This window comes from Oryx dammah, unplaced genomic scaffold, assembly GCF_014754425.2.
Source record: "Oryx dammah isolate SB20612 unplaced genomic scaffold, SCBI_Odam_1.1 HiC_scaffold_18, whole genome shotgun sequence".
NCBI classification, from domain to species: domain Eukaryota; kingdom Metazoa; phylum Chordata; class Mammalia; order Artiodactyla; family Bovidae; genus Oryx; species Oryx dammah.
The window spans coordinates 113,859,732-113,883,855 of NW_024070202.1; the positions used below are offsets into that span (position 1 = coordinate 113,859,732).

At 45.4% G+C, this 24,124-nt stretch overlaps 1 protein-coding gene across 1 annotated transcript in view; it reads right to left on the reverse strand.

Moving 5' to 3' along the window:
• Nucleotides 1–868: 868 nt before the first annotated feature.
• RHEB (Ras homolog, mTORC1 binding) overlaps nt 869–24,124 on the reverse strand; it is a 52,269-nt gene continuing 29,013 nt past the window's right edge. The window contains exons 2-8 of the mRNA XM_040260433.1: nt 20,839–20,910; nt 14,521–14,588; nt 8,311–8,393; nt 7,626–7,682; nt 7,470–7,517; nt 6,723–6,804; nt 869–1,382 (exon numbers count right to left, since the gene is read on the reverse strand). Coding sequence (XP_040116367.1) covers nt 1,290–1,382; nt 6,723–6,804; nt 7,470–7,517; nt 7,626–7,682; nt 8,311–8,393; nt 14,521–14,588; nt 20,839–20,910 — 503 coding nt within the window. The 3' untranslated portion in view covers nt 869–1,289. The remainder of the gene's footprint in view (nt 1,383–6,722; nt 6,805–7,469; nt 7,518–7,625; nt 7,683–8,310; nt 8,394–14,520; nt 14,589–20,838; nt 20,911–24,124) is intronic.

The following is a 24,124-nucleotide window of genomic DNA, read 5'->3' on the forward strand; positions in this document are numbered from 1 at the left end:
ATAAAAAATATTTGGTGAAGTTCTTCTAAGGCTCGAATTTCATTCTGGAATGATGAGGCAAAACACTTTAAAGATCCAAAATAACAGCATATTCTAAAAACATAACTTTATCGTTAAAAAGTCAGTTACAAAGCAAAATCATATTTAATCAACAGAATCAGTAACATTTCCTTAAATGTTAGAAATGGCCCTGTGAAATTTTACCTGGGAGAGGGCAGCATTTAACCTATCAGCCGACTGAGCTAGAGTCGAGGTGACAGACCCCAGGCAAGTTCAGTCTCTGGGTGTCCTTCCAAGCTGCTCCGTTCAGAGCAGGAGGTATGTGGTTTGGGTCTGCAGGAGGTTCGTGAACACCGAAGACTGACCAGGCAATCTTTGCTGTCCTTCAAACTCCTGGAGGTTTGGGATGGGGACAGGTCAGTCTATCTCCTAAGTAAGATCCTGTCTGCCGTGGACATCAAGCTAAGTACGAGGGACAGTGAGTGTTTCCCTACATCTCCTTCAAGTACCTAAGGGACAAGCCAGAGGAAGCCTAGAAGGCCCTCAGGAAGCCCGTAGTCCCACCTGCGAGAAATACTCTACCCAAGAGGGGGCCTTTGGGGGATGTGGGGGACACAGTCATTACTGGAGAACAACTCCCCTCACAGATCTCCCCCAAGGCCCCTCGACTCCAGCCAATTAGAGAGCCCCCCCAAATTCGGGCACTCTACCCCACTGCCCACGGCCGCCAGGTGGACCGCGCTTGCCTCTGTCTGTGGCCACAGCCTGCAGCAGCTCCTTGCAATCCAACCCAGAGCCTCCTGGGAGGCTGTGAGAGGTGCCCCAGGAGGACAGCTTTCTTCACTAGCCACACTGAGGAGCACAAAGATTAAGGTTTGCAGCTATTTTATTTACAAGTATACATTTAACACAATGAAATAAACACTGATATATTGAAGCCTAGTTAATAGTAGTGTAACAATATGTATCATTTGAATGATTACATTATTTTAAACAACAAACTACACTGAAAAATTAATGCGATAAAATTCTTGGTCATAATATTATTAAGAAATACAATATATAAATTGAAAATATGATTGCTCAAAATTTGAAAATGGAAGTGAACTCATTTGGACAGAGTCAGAGTTGAACATAATCTGAAAGGAGGGGGTGGGGGAGAATCTCTGACCCAAATGAAATCTTTCAGGTTAACAGAAGAGAAACAAAGCAGTTTATCGTAAAGGATGACGGGCAGTTGGCTTCCTCAGGCGGGACTGGGCCCCAGCATCCCCGGTTCTGCAGGAGAGTCACATCACCGAGCAGGAAGACTTTCCTTGTGAAGCGGCCCCATCGATTTTTTCTGCCTCCAAAATTATCCTTCTAAAAACATCAACAGCAGTCTGAAAGCATAGGGAAAACCAATTGGCGTTAGTTTTAAAGTGGAGCCGTGACCAACGTGGGGATGCAGAGTCAGCCAGGACTCGGCGACTGAAACACACGACGATGAACGTGGTTTCTGCTGGCCGCACGGGAGGAGGCCCACTGCCCAGTCCTGCGCTTGGAGGTCAGGGGTGAGGGCCACTGGCTGCAGGTGCCCCGGCGCTGCAGGAACCAGGGCTTCCACCTCCCCCGGAGACCCCCGTTTTCATCTGTCACCACAGGAAGCCGGAGGAGCTGTCATCCCTGGGCTCTGGCCCACTCCCCTCTGACCTTGGGGCCCAGTCTCTACACCCGCTCACCCCCGGGGTTCTGGACTGGAGCAGGGCAGGGGCTCCTCCTGCCTCATACCGCACCCTGCCCTTCACAACCTTCCCCCTCCCACCTCCTTAAACCTCTCAGCTCTGACTCAGGCTGTCCCCCGAGCCTCCTGCCTCCTGATGGTGCCTCCAGGGCCCGGCCCTTCACGAGGAGGAGCCCTTGTCTCTCGGGGCAGACATCAGTCCCTGTCCTTTCGGGGCAGTGACTGTGATAATCCTGAAACACCCATTTTCAAAAGCCTCGCGGGGTAGCACCTACATCCTGTCATTACCAGGCACCAGCCCCCATCCTGACTTTCAGTTCCGCTCAGTATCCTGCCGGCCAGCACCCCTCGGCCCGCTTCCTCGATCCAACCACACTTGCCTGCCCTCTCTCCCAGGCTGGCGCAGGCCCTAGGCAGTCTCTGTCCTTCCGCTCCCCGCCCTGCCATCCTGCACCCACATGGTGGACGCAGCTGGGGGACACGCCCCCAGGGCCCCGAGTCCCAGGACCCATCCACACTTCCCTGGTCCAGTCACCCACTGGGATGAAGGGGTCACGCCTCCTCCTTCCACTGGTCTCTGAACCTCTGCCCTGTTCTCACCCTCGGCTGACAACTGCGTTCTACACAGAAACAGCGCCCGTAAGCGAGCTCTGCACACTTTGCCCACCAGCGGCCATGCCCTTGAGCCTGGGCTCATCCACTCTGGCTCGCGCTTCCCTAGGATGGGATGACGGAGGCAGCCCTAGGCAAGCCCCAGCCAGCCCCTGACCCAATGCTCTTGTCTAACCGAGGCCAAGGCTTCAGCAAGCACCCCTCTTTCCGCATTATCCATTCCCCTCCTTTGCCATGACTAAGCAGGCACATTGGTATTTATTTCATTCTAAGAAAAATGCACAGAAAAATGTGTGGAAAGATGCATGCCAAACTCTTACAAAGAGAGTACAGTGTGCCTGGAATCTGGCTTTCTAGATAAATCTTAGCACTCTTGATTACCTGTGTGGTCTGACTCTGCCAAAGTGCATTCTCTTTCATCAGACTGCTGGAATACAGTTGTGAAGGCCTCCACAGAAAATAAGCCAAAACTGCAAATACATCTCATAGTTCAGTAATAGTCGAAGTGCAGTATTCGCACTGACTTGATAATTTTTTTTTAACCACTGTGCATTTTGTTATCAACAAATCTGACTCAATTCCGCTGAGGACAGTCTATTTTAAAATACTGGATTTTTGGTTAGTACCAAGGTACACTTGAAAATTTATCAATAAAAAATTCAAGCAGTTTACACAGACTGGTCTCTAATCATGTGACTACTGATGAGGCATCTCTTACTAGAGTCTCTCTCTTCCTACACACAGACCAAGAGTAGTGAGCATCCTAGTATGGAGCATCTGTGTGGACCACAATCACCTACACCTCTCATGTACGGAGGTCAGAGGGACTAGGTTCCTTCCACCTGACGGGGAGCAGATTTGACGACAAGGGGAGACAAGCTCCCAGGAGCCATGACCGAGGGCTGAGAAGTGTCCATACAGCTGTGAGGACTGTGGCTTTCCAAGGGTACACATACCATCACGGTATGTACCTAACTGGGCTGCAAGAATCTTCCTACCTTAACGGATTGTTTCACGTCTGATAAGGCATTTGTTGATCTGATGAAGATGCTCAAGCAACCAAGGCAATGGTTGAGTTGGGTCATCTGACCCTCGAACTTGTCTGGGATGTTTGAGGCCACCATACTGCACCCTTATCTTCTTTTAAGAGTTTTGGTTGATATCAGATACATTTGCTAAATTTATCAGAACTTTTAAAGAATCACAGCAGTTGGAATTTTTTCATTTTAACTTTAAGCCTTGAGCACAATTCCATCTTTCCTCCAGATACCGAAAAAGCAGTCTACTGTCTTCTAAACGAAACTGAAAGGTCAAAAAGTAAATCTATCCAGAACTGTATTGAAGAACCTTAAGCTATTCTAAAGTATAACATAAACCAGACAGGACAGGCCTGTATCCTCAGACCAAAACGTAGCTCAGTAACAAACCCTAAGCCAACTAGGCCACTCTCAGTGACTACAACCCTAGGTCACTCTCAGAAGATAAATTAGCCTGAGGTTTACCAGGCAATTCCTCTTGCTTACATGAAGGCAGGGTCCATGCAGTGTATACACCTTTGAGGCTGCTGGAAAGAGTAATAAAGGAACCGCCAGACACGTCCAGAGCAACACGCAACACAGCACAGGGACCACGGGCACCCACAGGAAGAGGGAGCAGCTGCTGACGCCTGTGTAACTGTCAGTCGAAAAGGGTAACTGCTCTTGGATCCTCAGATTTTCCCCAAAGAGAACCAGAACAGAGGGAAGTCAGTAAACAGACCAAAGAAAGTGTAGGGCCATTCAACTGTACTCCTCACCCCGAAACATGTTTACACTGAGATACAGCTGTCACAAAACATGTATTCCAGGTGTACAGCGTAATGATGTAAGTGTGTATTGTGAAAGGATCACTGCACAAAGTCTGGTTCATGGTCACAATTTGTTTCTTCTTGTGATGAGAACTTTTAGCATCCACTCTTTTCTTAGCAGTTTTCAAATATACCGCATAGTCACCGTGCTGTATATCCTATCCCCAAGACTTCTTTATTATATAACCTGTAGTTTATACTTTCTGACCACCTTCAAATCTTTATAACGTAAATTTTCAAGCACATAGGAAAATGGGGTCAGCCGTATAATACCCATTGGGCTCTGCTCTGAGCTCATCAAGTGTCAGCGTCTGCACTATGTTTGCTTGCCCCACCTCTACCCGTCTCCCCATCTATTCCATCTGAAACTAGGCTGCAGGCATTAGGAAACCTGGCCCCTAAATACTCTGGTTTGCATTTTCTAGAAATAAGGATGTAGTTTCTTCCTAATCCCAATACCATCACCACTCCTAAGACAACAATTTCCAAAACATACTCCAATCTCTCCAACTGACTGGAAATGGCTTTCATACTAGCCATTTTAGACCAGGTTCAGAGAGACAGTTAAATACAGAACAGTCTCCATCTCTTCCTCGAGAACACTATCATCTCTACTACACTTTGGGTCAGGCACAAGCCTTCTCTTCTATCAGAAAGCACGGTAGAGAGGACTAGATTTGGGTTAAACTTAAAATTCAGTCCAAGTTTTTACACCATCTGAAGTATAGAGTGATCATAAAAGGTTATTCACCTCTTGGATCTTAAATGCCTCACTTCTAAAATGAGACAGATCAACCAGATGATCTGAAGGGTACATAAGACACCCAATGTTTGGTTTAATTCAATTAGAGACAACACAGGTCTCTCTCGGCTCTTACTATCTGAATTCCCACTCTGTGTGTGTGTGTGTGTGTGTGTGTGTGTGTGTGTGTGTGTGTGTGTGTGTGTGTGTGTGTGTGTGTGTGTGTGTGTGTGGGTGTGGGTGTGGGTGTGGGTGTGGGTGTGTGTGTGGGTTGCTCAGCTGTGTCCGACTCTGTGGACTATGGTCCACCAGGCTCCTCTGTCCACTGAATTCTCTAGGCAAGAATACTGGAGTAGGTTCCCATTCCCTTCTCCAGGCGATCTTTCCAACCCACGGATTGAACCTGGGGCTCCTGGATTGCAGGCGGATTCTCTACTACCTGAGCCACCAGGGTCTGCACTCGGAAACTAAACGACTGAAATGTCTTGCTATCTACAACCCAGGAGGCCGCCGCACAGATTTAAGTTCCCTCGCCTGCTGACACAGGGACAAACAGACCTGCCTGTCAGGGGACCCCTGGGTTGACCAGGCACCACTAGAAACAGAACCACTGTAGGTACAAATTATGGAGAACACGGAGCTCAGTGATCCTGTCCTTGAATCTCAGGATGAAACAAAGGGGATAGATAAGAGAGAAGAAACTAATTTTGGCCGGAGGACTCCTGAGGGCCAAGGAGGAGGTGGGATTTGAGGAGCGTCTCCAAGGGCAGGGGTCTTGGTGGGGAGAGGGGGCGGAGCTGGGGAAGGACAGCCCAATGTCCTCGACCACAAGCCCTTCCCCCCACCCCCAAACTGTAGTTTTCTCACAAAAATGCAAGCCAATTCATTTTACCTGAGGGTCAGACAAGATAACGTGTTGACAAGACTTTAAGTATGCAGCTAATCACGTTAGAGAACCGTGAGCGCACAGGGGAGGCATCTGCACGCGCCATGGTGTTGGGGGGAGTGCGAGGGGGTTGGTGGGCCTGCCAAGCGCAGGATGCGGTGGAAGAAGAAACTGGAAAAGCGTGATTCACACCCTGCGCTCATCACACGCTGGGCGCTTTGGGGCTTGTTTGACAGATGACGGGCAAGCCACTGACAGTTTTTAGGTGAGTGACATCATCTGATCGGCAGTGAATAGAAACCCTGGTGAGAATGTGGAGGCGGGAGGCAAGCTGGGCCGCTCTGGGTCTCAAGGAAGAAGAGGAAAAAGGGGACACGGGAAGCCTGCTGACAGAGGCCTGACACCCCTCCTCACAGGCCTGAGAAGGAGCATCTACCCACAGGGCTGGCGCTGGTGACGCAGCTTGCGCAATGGTTCTCACTGGTTTCTATGTTTCAGAACAACACGTACATCTCACTCAGTTTTACCCAACAGAAAAAGGGGGCAGGTACAAGAACAAAATTGTCAAAGTGACTTCAAATCGTTCTTGTTTCTCTTCTACGCCTGGACTTAGTTGTGTACCAGCCTTTAGCATGAAACAAAGTAAGACTATGTGTTTGCAGAGGAAGTACTGCCTTTACATTAATTAATTTCTATTTACCATACAAATATTCTAGGTCCCATCACAACACTGACTGAATTAAAATACCAACAGCCTTTTATCTTCCTAAAGCAACCCAGAGCTGGGTACTGGAGATGGCGGGAGGAGGAAGACTCAACAGGAGTGATGAAGATGGCAGGGACACGCTGACTCAGCAACATACGTCCATGACTGAGGGGATACAGGGCAACGTGAGTTTTAAAAACCACGTACCTGATTTTCTTTTGCAGACGATTCCAAAAATGCTGCGTTCCAAGACTCTGCTAACGCTTTCCCTTCTTCATAACTGATCACCCTAACAGAAACAGAAAATTCCAATTGAAGTACTTTGCTCTTTACCACGTAAGGTGTGTGTAACTGACTGACAAGGCAGTCAGCTCAGTCTCATCCAGAGTGCGCGCAGAGTTTCTCGGCCGCCCTGAGCTGGGGCAGAGCGGACACTGCCTGACGGGGCCGCCCGCTCCTACAAATTCCCTATGGTTCAGAGAACAGGACTCCAGCCTCCACAACAATCGACTCCTTTCTCAGCAGCTCGGCTATAAGCCCCCAAGACGGGCCATTCTGAAAAGGCCCACAGTGGCCCCCTGCTGCCCGCAGGCTGCATCTTCCCATCCGGGTCTTCATCCGATGCTGAGCTCCCCAGGAACAGGGTCCTCAGCCTGGTGATCAGAAAACTGTCTGGACTAAACCAGCACTACCACTGTCTTTTTAGTCTGCTTTGTGCAAAACGGCAAAAGCATCTGAAGATAATTTTCTACAGTGTGTGCCCTCTTTTTAAGAGGAAACATTTTCCACGATGGGTGAGATTTTTTACTGCAGTTTTGTTTCTGTTATGCAGTCATCGCCACACTTCTGAAAACAGAAATGCTACAGCTAAAAATATTCTGGCTTTAAGAACAATTAAAAACAGAACCTCAGTGACTACATCACTTTATATAGCAGTATTTAGAAGCTACATACCTTTCCATATGTAGGTCTTTCTTATTCCCAACCAACATAATAGGTATTCTGTTAACACAAGGGGAAAAAAAGCCAAAGTACACTAGTCAGTGCCCGATTTGATTGTTCAGATGATCCTAGTATATCTAAAATAAGAGATAAACTATTGCTACTTACTGTACTTTCCCCACCATATCCAATAATTTGCCATGGATAACTTTGATCACTTCAAAACTATAAAACAAAAAGCATGAAATCAGACACCCATTTAGTGGTGACATTCTAAAATGGTTGTTATTGATATTTATATTGGTAACAATAGAAAATTTCATAGACTCACCATTTTAATATAAAGTAAACTGAACACAAGGAATTCCTTTATTTTTCCCTAGCACTCTTTTTCACATGTGTATGTATTCAACACGCAGTAGCCCTTACTGAGAATATTCAAGGTGGAATAGGCGAGATACTTAAATTGGAACGTTTACAACTGGGCTGATTTAATCTGTGAATAAAACATTTGTAGAACGTTCCTTAGCAATCAGCCTATGCTCCACACTAATAAAAACAGAGAAAATAAATCAATTAAGTATTTCCCATTTTAATTAGCAGGAAAGCTCAGATCATGTTCATTCACTGTTCTGGGCAGTCTGAGGTAAGACACAGTTTTTTATTCCACTGGTGCAAGAGAATATCTAATGGGATAATTTTTTCCCTTAACAACCTGTTTGCTCCATCAGACAACCACTAAAAACCATTAAAGTCTGATTGTTACTACTGCCAATTCCAGCATAATCCCTCAGAAGGATTAATGTCACCTAAGCACTGCAAATAAACTCAAGCAAGGAGAAGTAGGCCTTACCTTTTGATTGATGTAACAGAATACACAAGAATATAACCATTAATATCTATGGAGTATGTCTGAGGAAAGATGGAATACTCATCCTGTGGAAGAAAAAATAATTACATTTGAGTCAAGTCTTGACATGGGGCCTCCCTGGTGGCTCCGTGGTAAAGAATCTGCCTGCAACGCAGGAACGCTGGGTTGGAACGCTGGGTTGGAACGCTGGGTCAGGAAGATCCCCTGGAGGAGGAAATGGCTGCCCACGCCAGCATTCTCGCCTGGGAGGGGCCTGGCAGGCTACTGTCCATGGAGTCACAAGAGAGCCAGACACGGCTAGGCAACTAAGCAACAGCAACGCCTTTATCTAGGGTAACAAGCAATCAAAGAAATCGAAGCAAACAGACAGCAGATTATTATTTTAGAGACATAGCTTTTACACACCCAAGATTTAAGGCTGGTTTGGGGGCAGTAATATGCTTTAAGCCAATACTGATAAATGGCTCAGGCTAGTCTAAGACTTTCTAGGGATGGCTAATGTCTTGCAGTTTGTGAGAGAGACGGAAGGAATGAAAAGACTGGTTCCGTGACCCTGTGTCAAGGAAAAGCAGCATCACATTTCTTATGGACATAAAGCCCAGAGTCCCTTAGGCCTCGCAGAAAATTCCTGTGTGCTCTAGTTTACCCCATCAATGTGTCTTTTCAGCTATCTCCCTCACATGAGTCACAATGGCCTGAGCCCAGTCCAGGGGTTATTAGTGGGTTGCTACCAGCACTTGAAAAAAAAGAGGATGACTGAGGAAACAAAATGCCAGACTCAAGTCAGCATACTCAGACTTTCTAGTATCGAATGTGCTATTTACTGAGCAACTTTAGGAATTAAAGGCACACCGTATGCCACTACCTATTAGGACCAGTTTTATAAGCTTTATGAAGAAGCCTGGTGCTTTGCGTACAGAATTATTTAAAGCACAAGAAAGTGTCTAACATCAATGCAGGATTCAAGAGTGCCACTGTCTGGTACAAACATTTCCTGCTTCAGCTGAAATACAGCTGTTACTATACCACCCCATCCCAAGCTCTACTGTAGGAAAATCACACCAAGCCATCCTCACATCAAGTAACTGTCTCTGTTAACTGTGCAACTCCAGTGTGGTTATGACGATGACCCTGAATCACTGCCCCATGCTAATGTGTCTTAAAAAAAAGAGAACTACCAATGCTCTGATATTAATCAGATAATAGCATTTCAACATCACAAAGCTTACTACGTATGCAAAGTAAAACCATTTATTATTAGTACAATTATGACCAAGTTTAATTCACTTTAGTGTTGATGCTGAAAATCAAATTATTAATGGAATGACAGATCTTTCTACCCAGATTAAAACAAAATTTCAAATACTTTTAGTCGAGAGTTCAGTGGCAGTAGACTCAAAGTTAAAAATTTCATCATACTCAAGAGGCACAGTGTGAAAAAACCAGCAAGAAAGTAAAACGGAGGAAAAAGACCCTCAGCTTTACCAGTGACCGAAGACGACAAAATTCCTAGGAATAAAACCTAAGAAAACAGAAGCGTAACACATGGTCCAGCCGAAGAAAATCTTAAAATAGTCCTTTTAGATAAAAAGACTTAATCAGCCGAAGAGTGTGCTGCAGACTTCAGCACGAATATGCAGACTCGTAAGGATATCTACTAATTAATCCTAAATTATACACGAATGCAACATACTCCGATGAAAAGTGTACTTCCTGAGAAAAAATAGCAGCTGAACAGCAGGTGGGTGGAAACCATAAAGCCCAAGATTAAAACAGAGCACGACTACCTCATGAATGGAGCAGACTGGGAAGTCTGCAAAGACCCAAAGAGACCCAGGAAGCAGGCATATAAAATCAGAAGCTGGCATTTCAAATCAGTACGGATGAAAGGTAACCCTCAGCTAAATGTACAGTGAACAAATGCAGAGCCACCTGGAGGTAAACAACTAACTTGGATCTCTTAACTCACACCTTAGCAAAAGTGTATTCCAGAGGAATGAAAGACTTGCAGATGAAAACTGACAGTGTGTACACAGTGGATGGGAGGGTTAAAAACAAACAAACAACAGTCTTGGTTAAAAAGGGATTAATCAACTCAACTATATGAAAATGAAGAAGTTCTTCATGGCTAGAAGTCTTTCAAACAAAAGGAAGACTGAAAACAAAACCTCAAAGCTCAGCACATATACTAAATGCTAATTTTCTTCACATATTAAAAATCAGCAAGCAAAGACCATCCTGCCAAAAGACAAGGGTGAGGTATGAAAACAGACAAGATAATTCACAGAACGGAAATAAAAATGTCCTCAGTTCAGTTCAGTTCAGTCGCTCAGTCGTGTCCAACTCTAAAATGTCCTCAAACACAGGAAAATAAGATCAAATTCCTTAATAAGAAAGATAATTAAAATGACACTGGGATACTATTTTTCACCCAGCAGACTGACTGGCAAATATAAAAAAAAATTGGCCACACATCGTGTTGGTGAGGCTCCAGGGAAACAGGCAGTCCTGTTGACTGCTGCCAACCAGGTGACCCTGTGGGTCCAGTAGCCCCCACCCAGGAAATCTATATATGTGCCAGATATAACCATCTTTCTAAAACAACACAAGATATTGACTGCGGCACTGCTGGTGGTGGCCGGACTGGAAACAACCTAATTGCTGATCAATAGTTAAATTATGACGCATCCTGGGCGTCTTCGGCAGCTCAGTGGCGAAAAACCTGCCTGCCAGTGCAGGAGATATGGGTTCAGTCCCTGGGTCGGGAAGACCCCCTGGAGAAGGAAATGGCAACCCACTCCAGTGTTCTTCACCTGGGAAATGCCACGGACAGAGGAGCCTGGTGGGCTACAGTCCATGGGGTTGCAGAGAGGCGGACAGGACTTACTGACTAAACAAATGATACATCCAAACAACGGGCTATTACACAGTCCTGGCAGGGCCGGGCGGGGCAGGGCAGGCCATCTGCACTGATACAAAATAATCTCCAAGATGGAGATACAAAAACACATTACTTTTTGTGTAGAAAATAAAAGAAAAAACTTGAAATATATTTGCATGTTCATGTATAAAAGAGCTTGGAAACATTTACTAAAAACTTACAATGGGTTACTGCTGGCAAAGGAAACTAAGACAGTTACAGTAGAAAGATTTGACTATTTACCTTTTTGCGTTATTTCTATTAACATGTACATGTACTATTATTTCTAGATGACCTTAAAAGACAACAAAAAAGGTGGGGGGAATTTGACATGAAAATTGACTGTCTCTGACTCACTTGTCATGAGTTTACTTAAATTACACCAAAACAAAATATTTCATGCAAATGAAAAACAACCAACTTGTATTTACTATGTTCATCACCATCCCTAGCTCGGCAATTAAATCAGCTGCATAAAATAAACTACTAAATAAACAGTACTTGCTATAAAATATTTAGTTCAGTTCAGTTCAGTTGCTCAGTCATGTCCGACTCTTTGTGACCCCATGAATCACAGCACGCCAGGCCTCCCTGTTCATCACCAACTCCTGGAGTTTACTCAAACTCATGTCCATCAAGTCGGTGATGCCATCCAGCCATCTCATCCTCGATCGTCCCCTTCTCCTCCTGCCCCCAATCCCTCCCAGCATCAGGGTCTTTTCCAATGAGTCAACTCTTCGCATGAGGTGGCCAAAGTATTGGAGTTTCAGCCTCAGCATCAGTCCTTCCAATGAACACCCAGGACTGATTTCCTTTAGGATGGACTGGTTGGATCTCCTTGCAGTCCAAGGGACTCTCAAGAGTCTTCTCCAACACCACAGTTCAAAAGCATCAATTCTTCGGCGCTCAGCCTTCTTCACAGTCCAACTCTCACATCCATATACGACCACTGGAAAAACCACAGCCTTGAATAGACGGACCTTTGTTGGCAAAGTAGTATCTCTGCTTTTCAATATGCTATCTAGGTTGGTCATAACTTTCCTTCCAAGGAGTAAGCGTCTTTTAATTTCATGGCTGCAATCACCATCTGCAGTGATTTTGGAGCCCAAAAAAATAAAGTCTGACACTGTTTCCACTGTTTCTGCATCTATTTCCCATGAAGTGATGGGACCAGATGCCATGATCTTAGTTTTCTGAATACTGCTATACAGCAATTGATTACATGTAATTTTACTCCTCAAATGCGTGAGTGAACAAATTTATTACAGACTGCTTTTTAACTGAAGGAAACTGCCCTTTAATCATTCTTCCTTGCTACCACAGTCTTAACCCCAGCCCCAGCCCATAGGAATCCAATTTAAAAACCGCTCTTGGAGCAGTAAATGTAAGTGCCATGTCATCCAGTTTCTACAGAACGAGGGTGGGACCGTGGCACAAGAAATACTGCCCTGGCTGTACCATTCTGAATGTTATATAAACACAGCACAGCCTTTAATGGTCTCCCAAGTGTGAATACAGCCTTTAGGAACTATTAGCTGCAATGAGAACAAATTATTCAAAGCACCTAATCTGGGTATATTCTGTGCAGAAATTCTCTAAATATTCTGAGCTGATGGTAACAAAACCCAAAGGAGCGAGACAGCAGGGCTCAGGACTTAGCCCACGCTCCTATCACACTCACACCGGACAGTCCCTGAGAGCTCTGGTCCTTTCGGGGTCATTCTTTTTATCACTCCATCATTAAAACAGTTAATGGCAAAGTGTATGTTTATGCTTTAGAGCAAAACAAAACCTCATAGAACACACTCAGAATAAGGTCCTCCGCCAGGGGCTCTTCTACGCTGGTTTCTAAGCCATGTGACCAGTCGTCTATGAGGTCAGTTGTCTAGAGGCCGGTCGCTGGTGAAGGTTTCTGTTGCCTCTCTTGTTCAGTAGCCTCCCACTCTGCAGTGGGCAGGGACCCCACTGACGGAAAGCCTAGGATGGCTCCGCTCTAAGAAAACCCCATGAGGTCACGGACGTTGAGTGAACGAGTTGCGTGTTACAGCTCTGGGACACACACATTTGCTGTATCTGAAGCGTCCAGAAAGGAAACTCCAGGATTCCCTGCACTGCCAAAATGACTCAATACAGCTATTCTCTTGCTTCACTGTGGGGTGGTGGTGGTGGGGGGTGGGGGGCAGGTTTACACTTTCCTTCTTCGTTCACTTCTAAACCCAGAAGACAGGCTACATCCTTCTAGGTCTATCCATTTTCCCAGGTTCCAGAAAAAAAGCCTCCATTTTACATGGCAAACCAGTCTACCTGACTCTCACCTGCCTGCCAGTCTGATCTTCTGTTGATTCTAAGACACAAGGTGGCATTCCAGCATCTTTACAGGTCCCAGCCTTTAGGCAACAGTCATAAATTCAGCTGAACAAAGCGGTTTTTAATCAAAGTGGGACTGGGTGACACGTAATGGGGAAGATGAGCTGTCAAAGGGTTCTCTCTGTTCCTTTGAAGTTCTCTTCATTTCTTTTATCCTTTGCATACATGCTAAGTCGCTTCAGTTATGCCCAACTCGTCGCGTCCCCATGGACTGTAGCCCGCTCGAATCCTCTGCCTGTGTGATTCTCCAGGCAAGAATACTGGAGCAGGCTGCCATCCCCTCCTCCAGGGGATCCTCCTGACCCAGGGACCCAACTTCCACCTCTTACGTCTCCTGCACTGGCAGGTGGATTCTTCCCCACTGGTGCTGGCAACCCACTCTCCACCATCACTGCCACATTAACCTGTGAGCATCTTTTGTGGGGAGGGGTTACTTACCTTTGGCAATTACTGTCTAGCAAAGAAAACTGACACTCTTTAATCTTGTAATCATATAATAAATCCATATAACCAGCTTGTTTCTGCCCTACACCTTTTCCATGCCTTTTCCCCTGGAAAAGATCTACTTTTGTTCTTAATGTAGAAGGAGACGTATTTCAAAGGGAGGAAAAGCACTGATGTGACCCTCTGATATGGAATCAATGTTTAGAAAATAGAAAACTATCCTGTAATAAATATAAACCTTTACAATGTCATCATGAATATATTCAAAACAAATTGTGAAGTAGAAAAACAAGCTGATTATTTGAAAAGACTTCCGTAAGTATCTCTGAAAAGATAAAGCAGACAGCCTACTGATGTCCAAACACACAGAGTCACAGGGGCTCTCTTGGCATCAGCCTTGTGCTTGCGCATCAGTAGCAGGCCAGGACGCCGGACACGCCATACGGGATTCTGACACTTACCTGCCCAGCTGTGTCCACAAGTTGAAGATGATACTCCTGTCCATTTACTGTGATCAATTTTGTGAAAGCTACAGTGAAAAAGGAATTAAAATATTTGTTAGCTAAAAAAAAACAAACTTTCGATCACTGAAAGCTTGAACAATGACAACCAATTAAGCAGAGTCCTTAATAATCTCATAAAATGATCCCAGGAAACAAAAATGAATGTCTGAGTTTAATAGACTCTTCCCTTCTTCCATTATTGAACTAAGCAGTGACTACTTACTAAAACCAACGTCAGGCAAACCTTGAACTATTTTCAAAGAAACTGAGAGCAGACAATGTTTCATATCTTATACAAAGCAGAACGAGTGCTCTGTGGATGGCCCTCTTGTGAAAAGTGCAACATATAAAGCCTGAGGTCTAGAATGAACCCAAAGCACACAACTTTTCATTAATTTATAGCAAGTCTGGTGTCAGAACACAAAGAGCTAATATTAACTGAAGTGCAAAGAACTTCTTCCAGTGCATAAAAATTTAAACAATTTTATCGAGAAATAGAACGGCACAGAATAGATGTTCTTTGTGAAGTCACCACTCCAAGTTGGCTTAAGGCTGGAAGCAATTTCACAACTGCTTTTCCCTATCAGGGGAGTGGGTGGGAATCACACTCAAATCACTTAGGGAAAGTCCATAATTCTAAGGAGAAAGACAGCGGACAAATAGAGATGAAAGAGGAAAGAACTATTAATAGTAATAGGATATGAACCCCTGGTAAATAACCATCTGAGCCCCTGGTAAATAAATGGTCCAGATTTCTTCTGCAGGTCCAGCATCTTGACTCAGCCTGAGTCCTCAATCTCCTGGCTTGCCCCCCACCTGACTGGAGTGGCCAACAGAATCCACCCCTTGCGCCGCTGAGAGAGGACCCACTCCTGCCACTTTGTTCCACAGACGAAAGAGAAAGCAAAAAGCGACTGATGAAAATCCTGAAAGAAAGCCGTGACAAGGAGAGATCTTACGTCAATGATGAATTCGCCCGGGAGAGAAAGGCTGGCCCCCAAGACAAGCGATAATCGAAGAGACTCGTCCTAGCACCAAGTTTTTCTGACGTGACCAGGGCGAGGCTAGAATCAGGGAAGTGAGAATCGCAGAGTAGACCACCCAAGCCAACTGCCACACTTTATCATTCCTGTGCTCTTTCTGAAAACCATCACTTCAGTGAAATCGTCACACTGGATGAAAACTGAATCAGAATATATCAAGATAGGGAGTACCCAAGATAAACTGCTTTCATCACTTCTAAGAGAAAAACGCTACTGCACTCTTCCCTCACGCTGTAACCTTGAATTTGGGGCGCACAGCGGACTGACTGTGCTCCTGATCCCTGTCAGCTGGGGGCAGTCGTGGCGTGCGGTGTGAAGACCTGGCCCCCTCCCCATCACACTCAGTCAGGTGAGACCAGAAGCGCATCTGAGACTCGATGGAAGCTCTGTCAGGGACGCTGTTGAGCAGGAAACCTGGAAAAGATCACTGAGGCAGAACATTCATCATTCAGGAACTCTTTCCTGGGGACCGGTGATCACTGCCAGCACTGTTCCAAGTGTTCAAGAGACTGCAGTTTCTGACCTCGGTGAGCCGACACCCCAGAAAAGGGAGGATAAGCAGATGGAGAGACAGACACATACAGTCAATTAGCTTCCCTATGAGAAGCATCCAGGCAGAGCTGAAACTGCAAGTGAAAAAGTAACAAAGTCAAGGAAAAGTGAGAAAGACTAAACCACTGAGACTGCAAGAACAGTGAGGGTGGCAGGGGTGGACAGAGAGGCAAGTTAATGATCACGCTAGGACATGGTGAGTAACCTGGTACGATCTGTATTTAAAGAAAAGATCCCTCTGGCTATGCCATGAGTAGTGAGATGGACGAAAATGGATGAGGGACACAGGGAGATGCCATCTAGACTATGATGATCTAAGAAGGATGGGGGCCTGGACTGGAGGGCTGAGAAACGGCAGATTCTGGATGCAGTGCACAGGGAGAGAAAGAGGGTTTTCTCACGGACTAGAAGCAGGTGTGAGAGACTGCAGATCAGGATGACTCCTGAGCTTCTGGGCTGGGCGACTCAAGGCCCGAGTCATCCCCTATCAGCAGAGGCAAGGCCTAGAGGAGCAGTGGTGGGGGTGGGGCGGTGTGGCTGGGTTTAGTTATGTTCAGCGCAAAAGCCCAGGAAATATCCAAGGGGCAACGGGGGCAGCTAAAGAAAACAGCTGAGCTGAGGGGAGAGACAGGGTCACCGGAGAGCAAAGGTCTGAGCGTCGGGGGCACTGCGAGGCCGAGTCAGAAAGACATGAGATTCAACCAACAGACAGGGGATGTACTGGCCAGTGAGGGGAGAGACAGAAAAGAAACAAGATATTAATAAGCATTTTAGCATTTCCTTGCCTAGGAAGAGGATGTAAACCCTCCTACACACAACAGTGAAATGAAACTGAAGACCTTCCATCTGCCGCGGGAACACTGCCTCTTCTTGTTACTACAGAAAAAAGGGAAGTGCAACGAGAGGCACACCTGTGGGTTCCACAGCCCGGAAAGAACCTTGACACAACCTCCCGGGGTAGACGGGAAAGGTGGCCGGCTCCTGCGAGCCTGTCCTTGGGCTCTCCTCTCTCCCTCCGTTTTCCAATCACTAGAGAAATTCCTCCAATTTTCAACCTCAAACCCTGAAACTGCTGCAAGCAAGACGAATAGAGGCTTATGAGCTAAAGTTAAATCTAATAAGCAAATAAGCAGTATATTAATAAAGGTTTCTAAAATGAGGTACTCACAAAATAAGATCTGTGTTACTAATGTGTGCTGAGAATTCCGAATTCAGTCTGCTGGACAAGTTACCCACTATGCAATGCGTGGTGATGCAGTACAACGCCTAAGGAGAATTTCCCAACTTCTGGTGAGGAGTTGTACTAATTCACCAACAGTGCTACTTCCAGATGGCAGAAACTGTGAACCACTGCTATTTTTCCTTTAAATTATAAACTACCACTGTGAGATTTCATCATATCAATTTAGTTTCAATTGAGGTGTGACAGCAGCCATGAAATTAAAAGATGCTTGCTCCTTGGAAGGAAAGCTATGACCAACCTACACAGCAGAGACATTAGTTTGCCAACAAAGGTCCGTCTAGTCAAGGCTATGGTTTTTCCAGTAGTCGTGTATGGATGTGAGAGTTGGACTATAAAGAAAGCTCAGTGCCGAAGAACTGATGCTTTTGAACTGTGGTGCTGGAGAAGACTCTTTCCTTGGACTGCAAGGAGATCCAGCCAGTCCATCCTAAAGGAAATCAGTCCTGAATATTCATTGGAAGGACTGATGCTGAAGCTGAAACTCCAGTACTTTCACCACCTGATGCAAAGAACTGACTCACTGAAAAGACCCCGATGCTGGTGAAGACTGAAGGCAGGAGAAGGCAACAACAGAGGACAAGATGGTCAGATGGCATCACTGACTCAACAGACATGAGTTTGAGCAAACTCCAGGAGACAGTGAAAGACACGGATGTCTGGCGTGCTGCAGTCCATGGGGTCCCAAAGAGTCAGACACAACTGAGCAACTGAACCACCACCACCGTTACATTTCATCATTATCAATCTAGTTTGAATTGAGTTGTGGGAGTAACACTACAGTATATAAGAAAGCACATTGGCAGAGCAGTATTTGGTCTAGAAATTTCCTCAAACTAGAAAAAATTACATGGTGTTATTGATGCTATTCTCTTAAACCCGTGTTAAAAGATGACCGAGTCCCAGAATTTTTGCTTTTGCAGTGATACTTCAGAGATGTGTTACTACTGAATGTTTGCTAGCAACAACTTGGACGAGATTATAAAGTTAGGTGTAGCGATTCCCAGATTTAGAGTAGTGTTTTTTAAAACCATAAAACCACACATTAGTTTATGATGCTACCAACATGTTTATGACAGCCATTTTCTTGCTTGTTCCTTGGTTTCTCTGAGCAATCTTCTTCCTCTACATTGTGGGGGAAAGGGTGGAAGGTTTCTCACTGTATTACTTGGTCAGAAGCCTCATATATGGAACGTGATGTCTGTATACGCCTCATAAACTTAAAAACAATTTTTTTTATTATTTGTTTTTGGCTGCGCTGGGTCTTCACTGCTGCATGGGCTTTCTCTAGCTGTGGTGAGCAGGAGCTCCTCCCGGGCTGCGGTGCTTGGGCTTCCTTTGTTGCGGAGCGTGGGCTCTGGAGCAAGGGCTCAGCAGTCGCTCTGTGGCATGTGAAATCTTCCGAGACCAGGGATCGAATCTGCGTCCCCTGTGCTGGCAGGAGAACTCTTAGCCACTGGACCACCAGGGAGGTCCCACCTCATGAACTTTAAAGGGACTCATACTCGGACAATCATTTCTGCTCTTGCCAAAAAATTTAATAAATACTGAGAATTCAATCTTTATTACTGAATACTAAGTATTAGGAAAATATTAAAACTGTGATTAAAGATGATACTGACAGCCTTCAAGGTAGGGTTATATTCTGGTTTTGAGATATTTTTAGCCTCAAGGTAAGAAAGTCCACTTTCATCAGGTCCGTTACTTACATACACAGAAAATGTATTTATATACAACGTGACTTTCCTTCCAATTCAATTTTAAATGGCACAAAGCTACACAATTAGAAGAACCACTTTTAGGGCAGAGCCTGCCATGAAAACTGTCTTCTATGGATAAAATTCCCCAATGAGCCTTAGCTCTTTAAGGACACAAACTTCGAAATTGCTACATATAGCAAATATTAAGGGCAAGGTCATGGGTTATTCTGTCCTTATTCTGATGCTGAGGCAACCAAGCTTGTGCATGTAACATTCAGATGAATCTGCTCCTCACACTGGCACACTAGTCGATGCCAGCTAAACACATCAACACAGGATGGAGTCAGGATACCTCCTTCCCGAGACTGGCAGGGGTTACCTCAAACTCAGATCTGCCCAGAGTTAGCTCAGCAACCAACAGGCTTCCTTCCCTGCCACCAGCATGCTGGGATGCAAAGGACAGTTGAGTATTTTAAGCCAGAGGCTGGCAAACTCTGTCTGAAAGGGGCCAGACAGTAACTATTTCAGGCTCTTCAGGCCAGATGGTCTCTGAGGCAGCCACTCAACAGCTCTGCAACCGTAGAGCTGAGATGGCCAGAGACAGTGGAGCACAGCGTCTTGGCAGGGCCACGTTCTGATAAAACTTGATGGATCCTGAAATTTGAATTTCACGCAACACTCACATGTCACCAGCATTCTTTTTCTTTTGACTTTTTCAAATATTAAGAAAAGGAAAAATCATTCTTTGCTCATAAGCTATACAAAAAGACAGTGAGGCCTTTCTGACATGCAGGTCATTGTCTGTCAAATCCATCATGAGCCTCTTTTTTGGCAGAAGTCTTCAAATCCAGCTGTTAAAAGTCATGAACCTGGCTGTTAAGTCGGCTTCAGTCTAACATGCCAATCAGACTTTGACGATCTCAGCTTTAAATCTGTAAGCTCCTTGGGAGATTCTAGGTAAGTCATGGTGTCAAGAACCTCAAGTCTTGGTTCTAGTGTCTGCCTAGGGTTCTAGGACAGCCTGAAATAAGACCAGTGTCCAAAACACCCGCTTCCCAAGATGGAAGCATTCCGGGTTCTCTTCCCTGTTTCCGCGATCTAGGCTTGGGCCATGGGCCTAGAATCCTTCAGGAAGATTCTGAAATCACAGACTGATACTGGACAAAGTAAAGGCTGAGGCTGGTTCTGATCTTGGGGGCTTTTTTCTGCACATGGCCTGAAACGCCAACGAGCTCTGGATACAACTTTTCAGAAAATGCTGCAAGGGCTCGCTCCAATCCTGAAACAGCTCACTCTCCACGGCCTCCTCTCAAGTCTTTAGAGCTGGAAGGGGCTGTGGGGACTAGAGCGTCTACAAAAGTAAGGTACAAAGGAACTGGAGTGTTTTCATCCTCTCAAGCCTGGAATCGCTAGAAAGGGCTACCGCTGAGAAGGGGAAAGGAGACCGCATACTCTTTCCTTACAGCAGCGTCTCTAACAGGAGGTTCCAGTGCGGAACTGCATCCTATGGGAATGAGTAACACTGTCGAGACAGTGGCATCTGGACATCATTCATTCAGTGTGAAGTAAAATTCACTCCGTGTGAAATGGGTAAAGCTGTGCAAGTTTTTCTGGGCCCCCGGCTGGAGATGTATAGGTTTAACTGAATACTCTGCAATCAAAGCCTCCAGGAATACACAGTGGCTGCTGATAAGCAAAAAGCAGGCTTCTCAGCTTATAAATTCCTGAAAACAATACTTACTATTTTCTATGGTTGGATCGTAGGAGTCAACAAATTGGCCTTCAACAAACTGAATCGTCAACGAGGATTTCCCTATAAAAGAGAGCAACAGCTCAGTATGTATTGGTATATTAAGGTAAAAACAAACACTTGAATTTTACCAAAAATAGTCTAGAGGAGATATATTTTATATATACAATAGGAATTTAAGCAATGAAGCTACTATGAATTAAACATCTGTGATACTAACAAATAGTACTAACCAATAAGCATATCACACAGTTTGTTAAAAGTAAACAAACCTTTAAATAAGGTCTAAGCTAATTTCCTCTGGTGTCCCTGAAATCTGGTTATTAATTATGAACATAAAATTAATACAGCATGATTAGTTTGAGTTCTTTAATTTATGGATATTATAAGTGTTATCAAGCATAGTTTTTAAAGAGGATAATCTGAAAATGGGCTTGCCTGGTAAATAATCTGCCTGCAATACAGGAGACCCAGGTTCGATCCCTGGGTCAGGAAGATCTCCTGGAGAAGGGAATGGCAACCCATTCCAGTATTCTTGCCTAGGGAATCCCATGGACAGAGTAGCCTAGTGGGTTACAGTCCATGGGATCACACAGAATTGGACATGACTGAGCGGAGAAGGCAATGGCACCCCACTCCAGTACTCTTGCCTGGAAAATCTCATGGACAGAGGAGCTTGGTGGGCTGAAGTCCATGGGGTCACACAGAGTCAGACACAACCGAAGCGACTTAGCAGCAGCAGCAGCAGCAGCAGAGCAACTCACACACACACACAATATCTGAAAATATGTCCTAAAAGTCTATTTTAACCCATCAAGAGCTAGCCTTCAGTTCTCTCCCCCTCTGCTGTCAATTTCTACTGGGGGGCTTGAGAACAGGGGCCCTGTGAAGAAGGAGGGCAAGGCCACATTGCCGCCGTCCTGCTGAGTCCCAGGGGACTGGCTCCAGGACTCCTCTCAGACACCAAAACTCGAAGTCCCTCATGTAAAACTGGTAGAGTATCAATGAACTTACAAAACAGAAATAGACTCACCGACACAGAGAACAAATTTATGGTTACCAAAGGGGGAAGGTGGGGCAGGGATCTATGAGGAGTTTGGGACTAGCAGAGATAAACTCTAAACAATAAGGTCCCACTGTACAGCACAGGGAATTATATCCGATATCCTGTAACAGACTAGAATGGAAGAGAATACGATAGAAGACAACGTACATCTCCAGATTACTTATAATACCCAATAATACAAAGCAAACACCATGTAAATAGTTGTCAGTGTGTAACAAATTCAAGTTCTGCTTTGTGGAACTTTCTGGAATTCGTCCCCCAACCCAATATTTTCTATCCGAGGTTGGCTGAACCCCTGGATGTAGAAACTGCGAATACGGAGGGCAGACTGATTTTATCAGCAGGAAATAGGAAGTGGTCCCTCCCTAATTTCACCCCAAACCCTTCCTTCTCTTAAACATTCTTAGAGCATTATTAAACACCCATCTTACGGGCCTGCCGTATCTCATGGAACTTCCACCTCAAAGGACGTGCAGGGAGGGCCAAGGAGAGAAGTCTGATAAGATTAGTTTCACACTTGTGGGGCCCACCTCCCTCCAGACCACAGAGAAGAGAGGTGTAGTTCAAACTTTCACACCAAAGGCAGTCCCCACACACTCCAACTAATAAACACACACACTTCAAAGTCGGGGCTGTGGGAGATGACGAGAAAAGCCCCAAGCTGGCATGCCTCTCTGGACGCAGGTGCAGTAAGCACAGTCCAGAGCATCTTTAGGATGCCTAAAAACTGAAATTGTTCTCTACAAAGCAATCTACAAGAGCTTCTGAAAATTAAGTGTTACTGTCCTGCTTAAAACCCTCACTGCCATCAGAATAAGCCCCACCTCCGAACCATAGCCCACGGTCCCAGGCTCTGCCCACCAGGGATCCCTACCTCATCTGCTGCGCCCACCCCCACCCCCAAGTGAGTGAAGTCGCTCAGCTGTGTCCGACCCTGTGGACTGTAGCCTACCAGGCTCCTCCGTCCATGGGATTTTCCAGGCAAGAGTCCTGGAGTGGGGTGCCATTGCCTTCTCCAGGGGATCTTCCCGACCCAGGGACGGAACCTGGGTCTCCTGCGGTTCAGGCAGACGCTCTCTATCTGAGCCACCAGGGAAGCTCGGTCGTATCCTTCCATCTTCATATCCACCCCCATCCCCAAGCTCCAGTCAGATCCTTCCACGTTCACCAAGTTCTGCCGCCTTCATGCCTTTGTCCCAGCCACCCACCCACCCCCATCTCTGAATGTGCACACTTTTATTGTTATTCTGGCCTGAGTTCAAACATCCCTCTCTAAGACCACCCAACTGGAGGTGCACCCACTCCCAGCCAGTCACTCTCTCATAGCGGTCTTGTTTTCTTTCTTTTTCATGCTTAAAAGTTGTCTGAAAGGATCTTCTTTCACTAATCAGTCTACCAAGACAAGCGCAGTGCCTGACACACTGTAAACACGTGTGCTCAGACCTTTGATGGGCACGCTCACACTCAGACCACAAAAGATGTCAATTTATATACATGACTAGGAAACAGGTCAACAGGTTGGTCCACAAGTAATTGCGGTTTTGCACTGCTGGAATTTTCCACTTGATATTGGAATAAATATGGTTATGTTATACATCATTTTAATGTGTGTTTCTTGCTTTATGCTTTTTTACTAATGACTTATTATATGCTGTTTATTTCATATTTATTTTAGACTAGGGAAATGATGTTAGACAAAAAGCAAATTCAAGCAGTTTCTTATTCTAGTTTAAAATGGGTCATAAAGCAATGGCGACAACTTGCACCATCAACAATGCATCTGGCCCAGGAACTGCTAACGAACGTATAGTGCAGTGGTGGTTCAAGAAGTTTCGCAAATGAGACAGATGAGAGCCTGGAAGATTAGGAGCACGGTCGCCAGCAACCGGAAGGTGACAAGGACCAATGCCGAGCAATCATTGAAACTGATCCTCTTACAAGTACATGAGAAATTTCTGAAGAACTCAGTGTTGACCATTCTACAGTCGTTTGGCATCCGAAACAAACTGGAAAGGTGAAAAAGCTCAGTAAGTGGGTGCCACACAAGCAGACCAAAATTCAAAAAATTGTCATTTTAAAGGGTTGTCTTAAGTCTACGCAACAACAAATGAGCCATTTCTCTACTGGGTTGTGATGTGTGATGAAAAGTGGATTTTATACAACAACCAGCAGTGACCAGCTCAGTGGTCGGACTGAGAAGTTCTGAAGCAT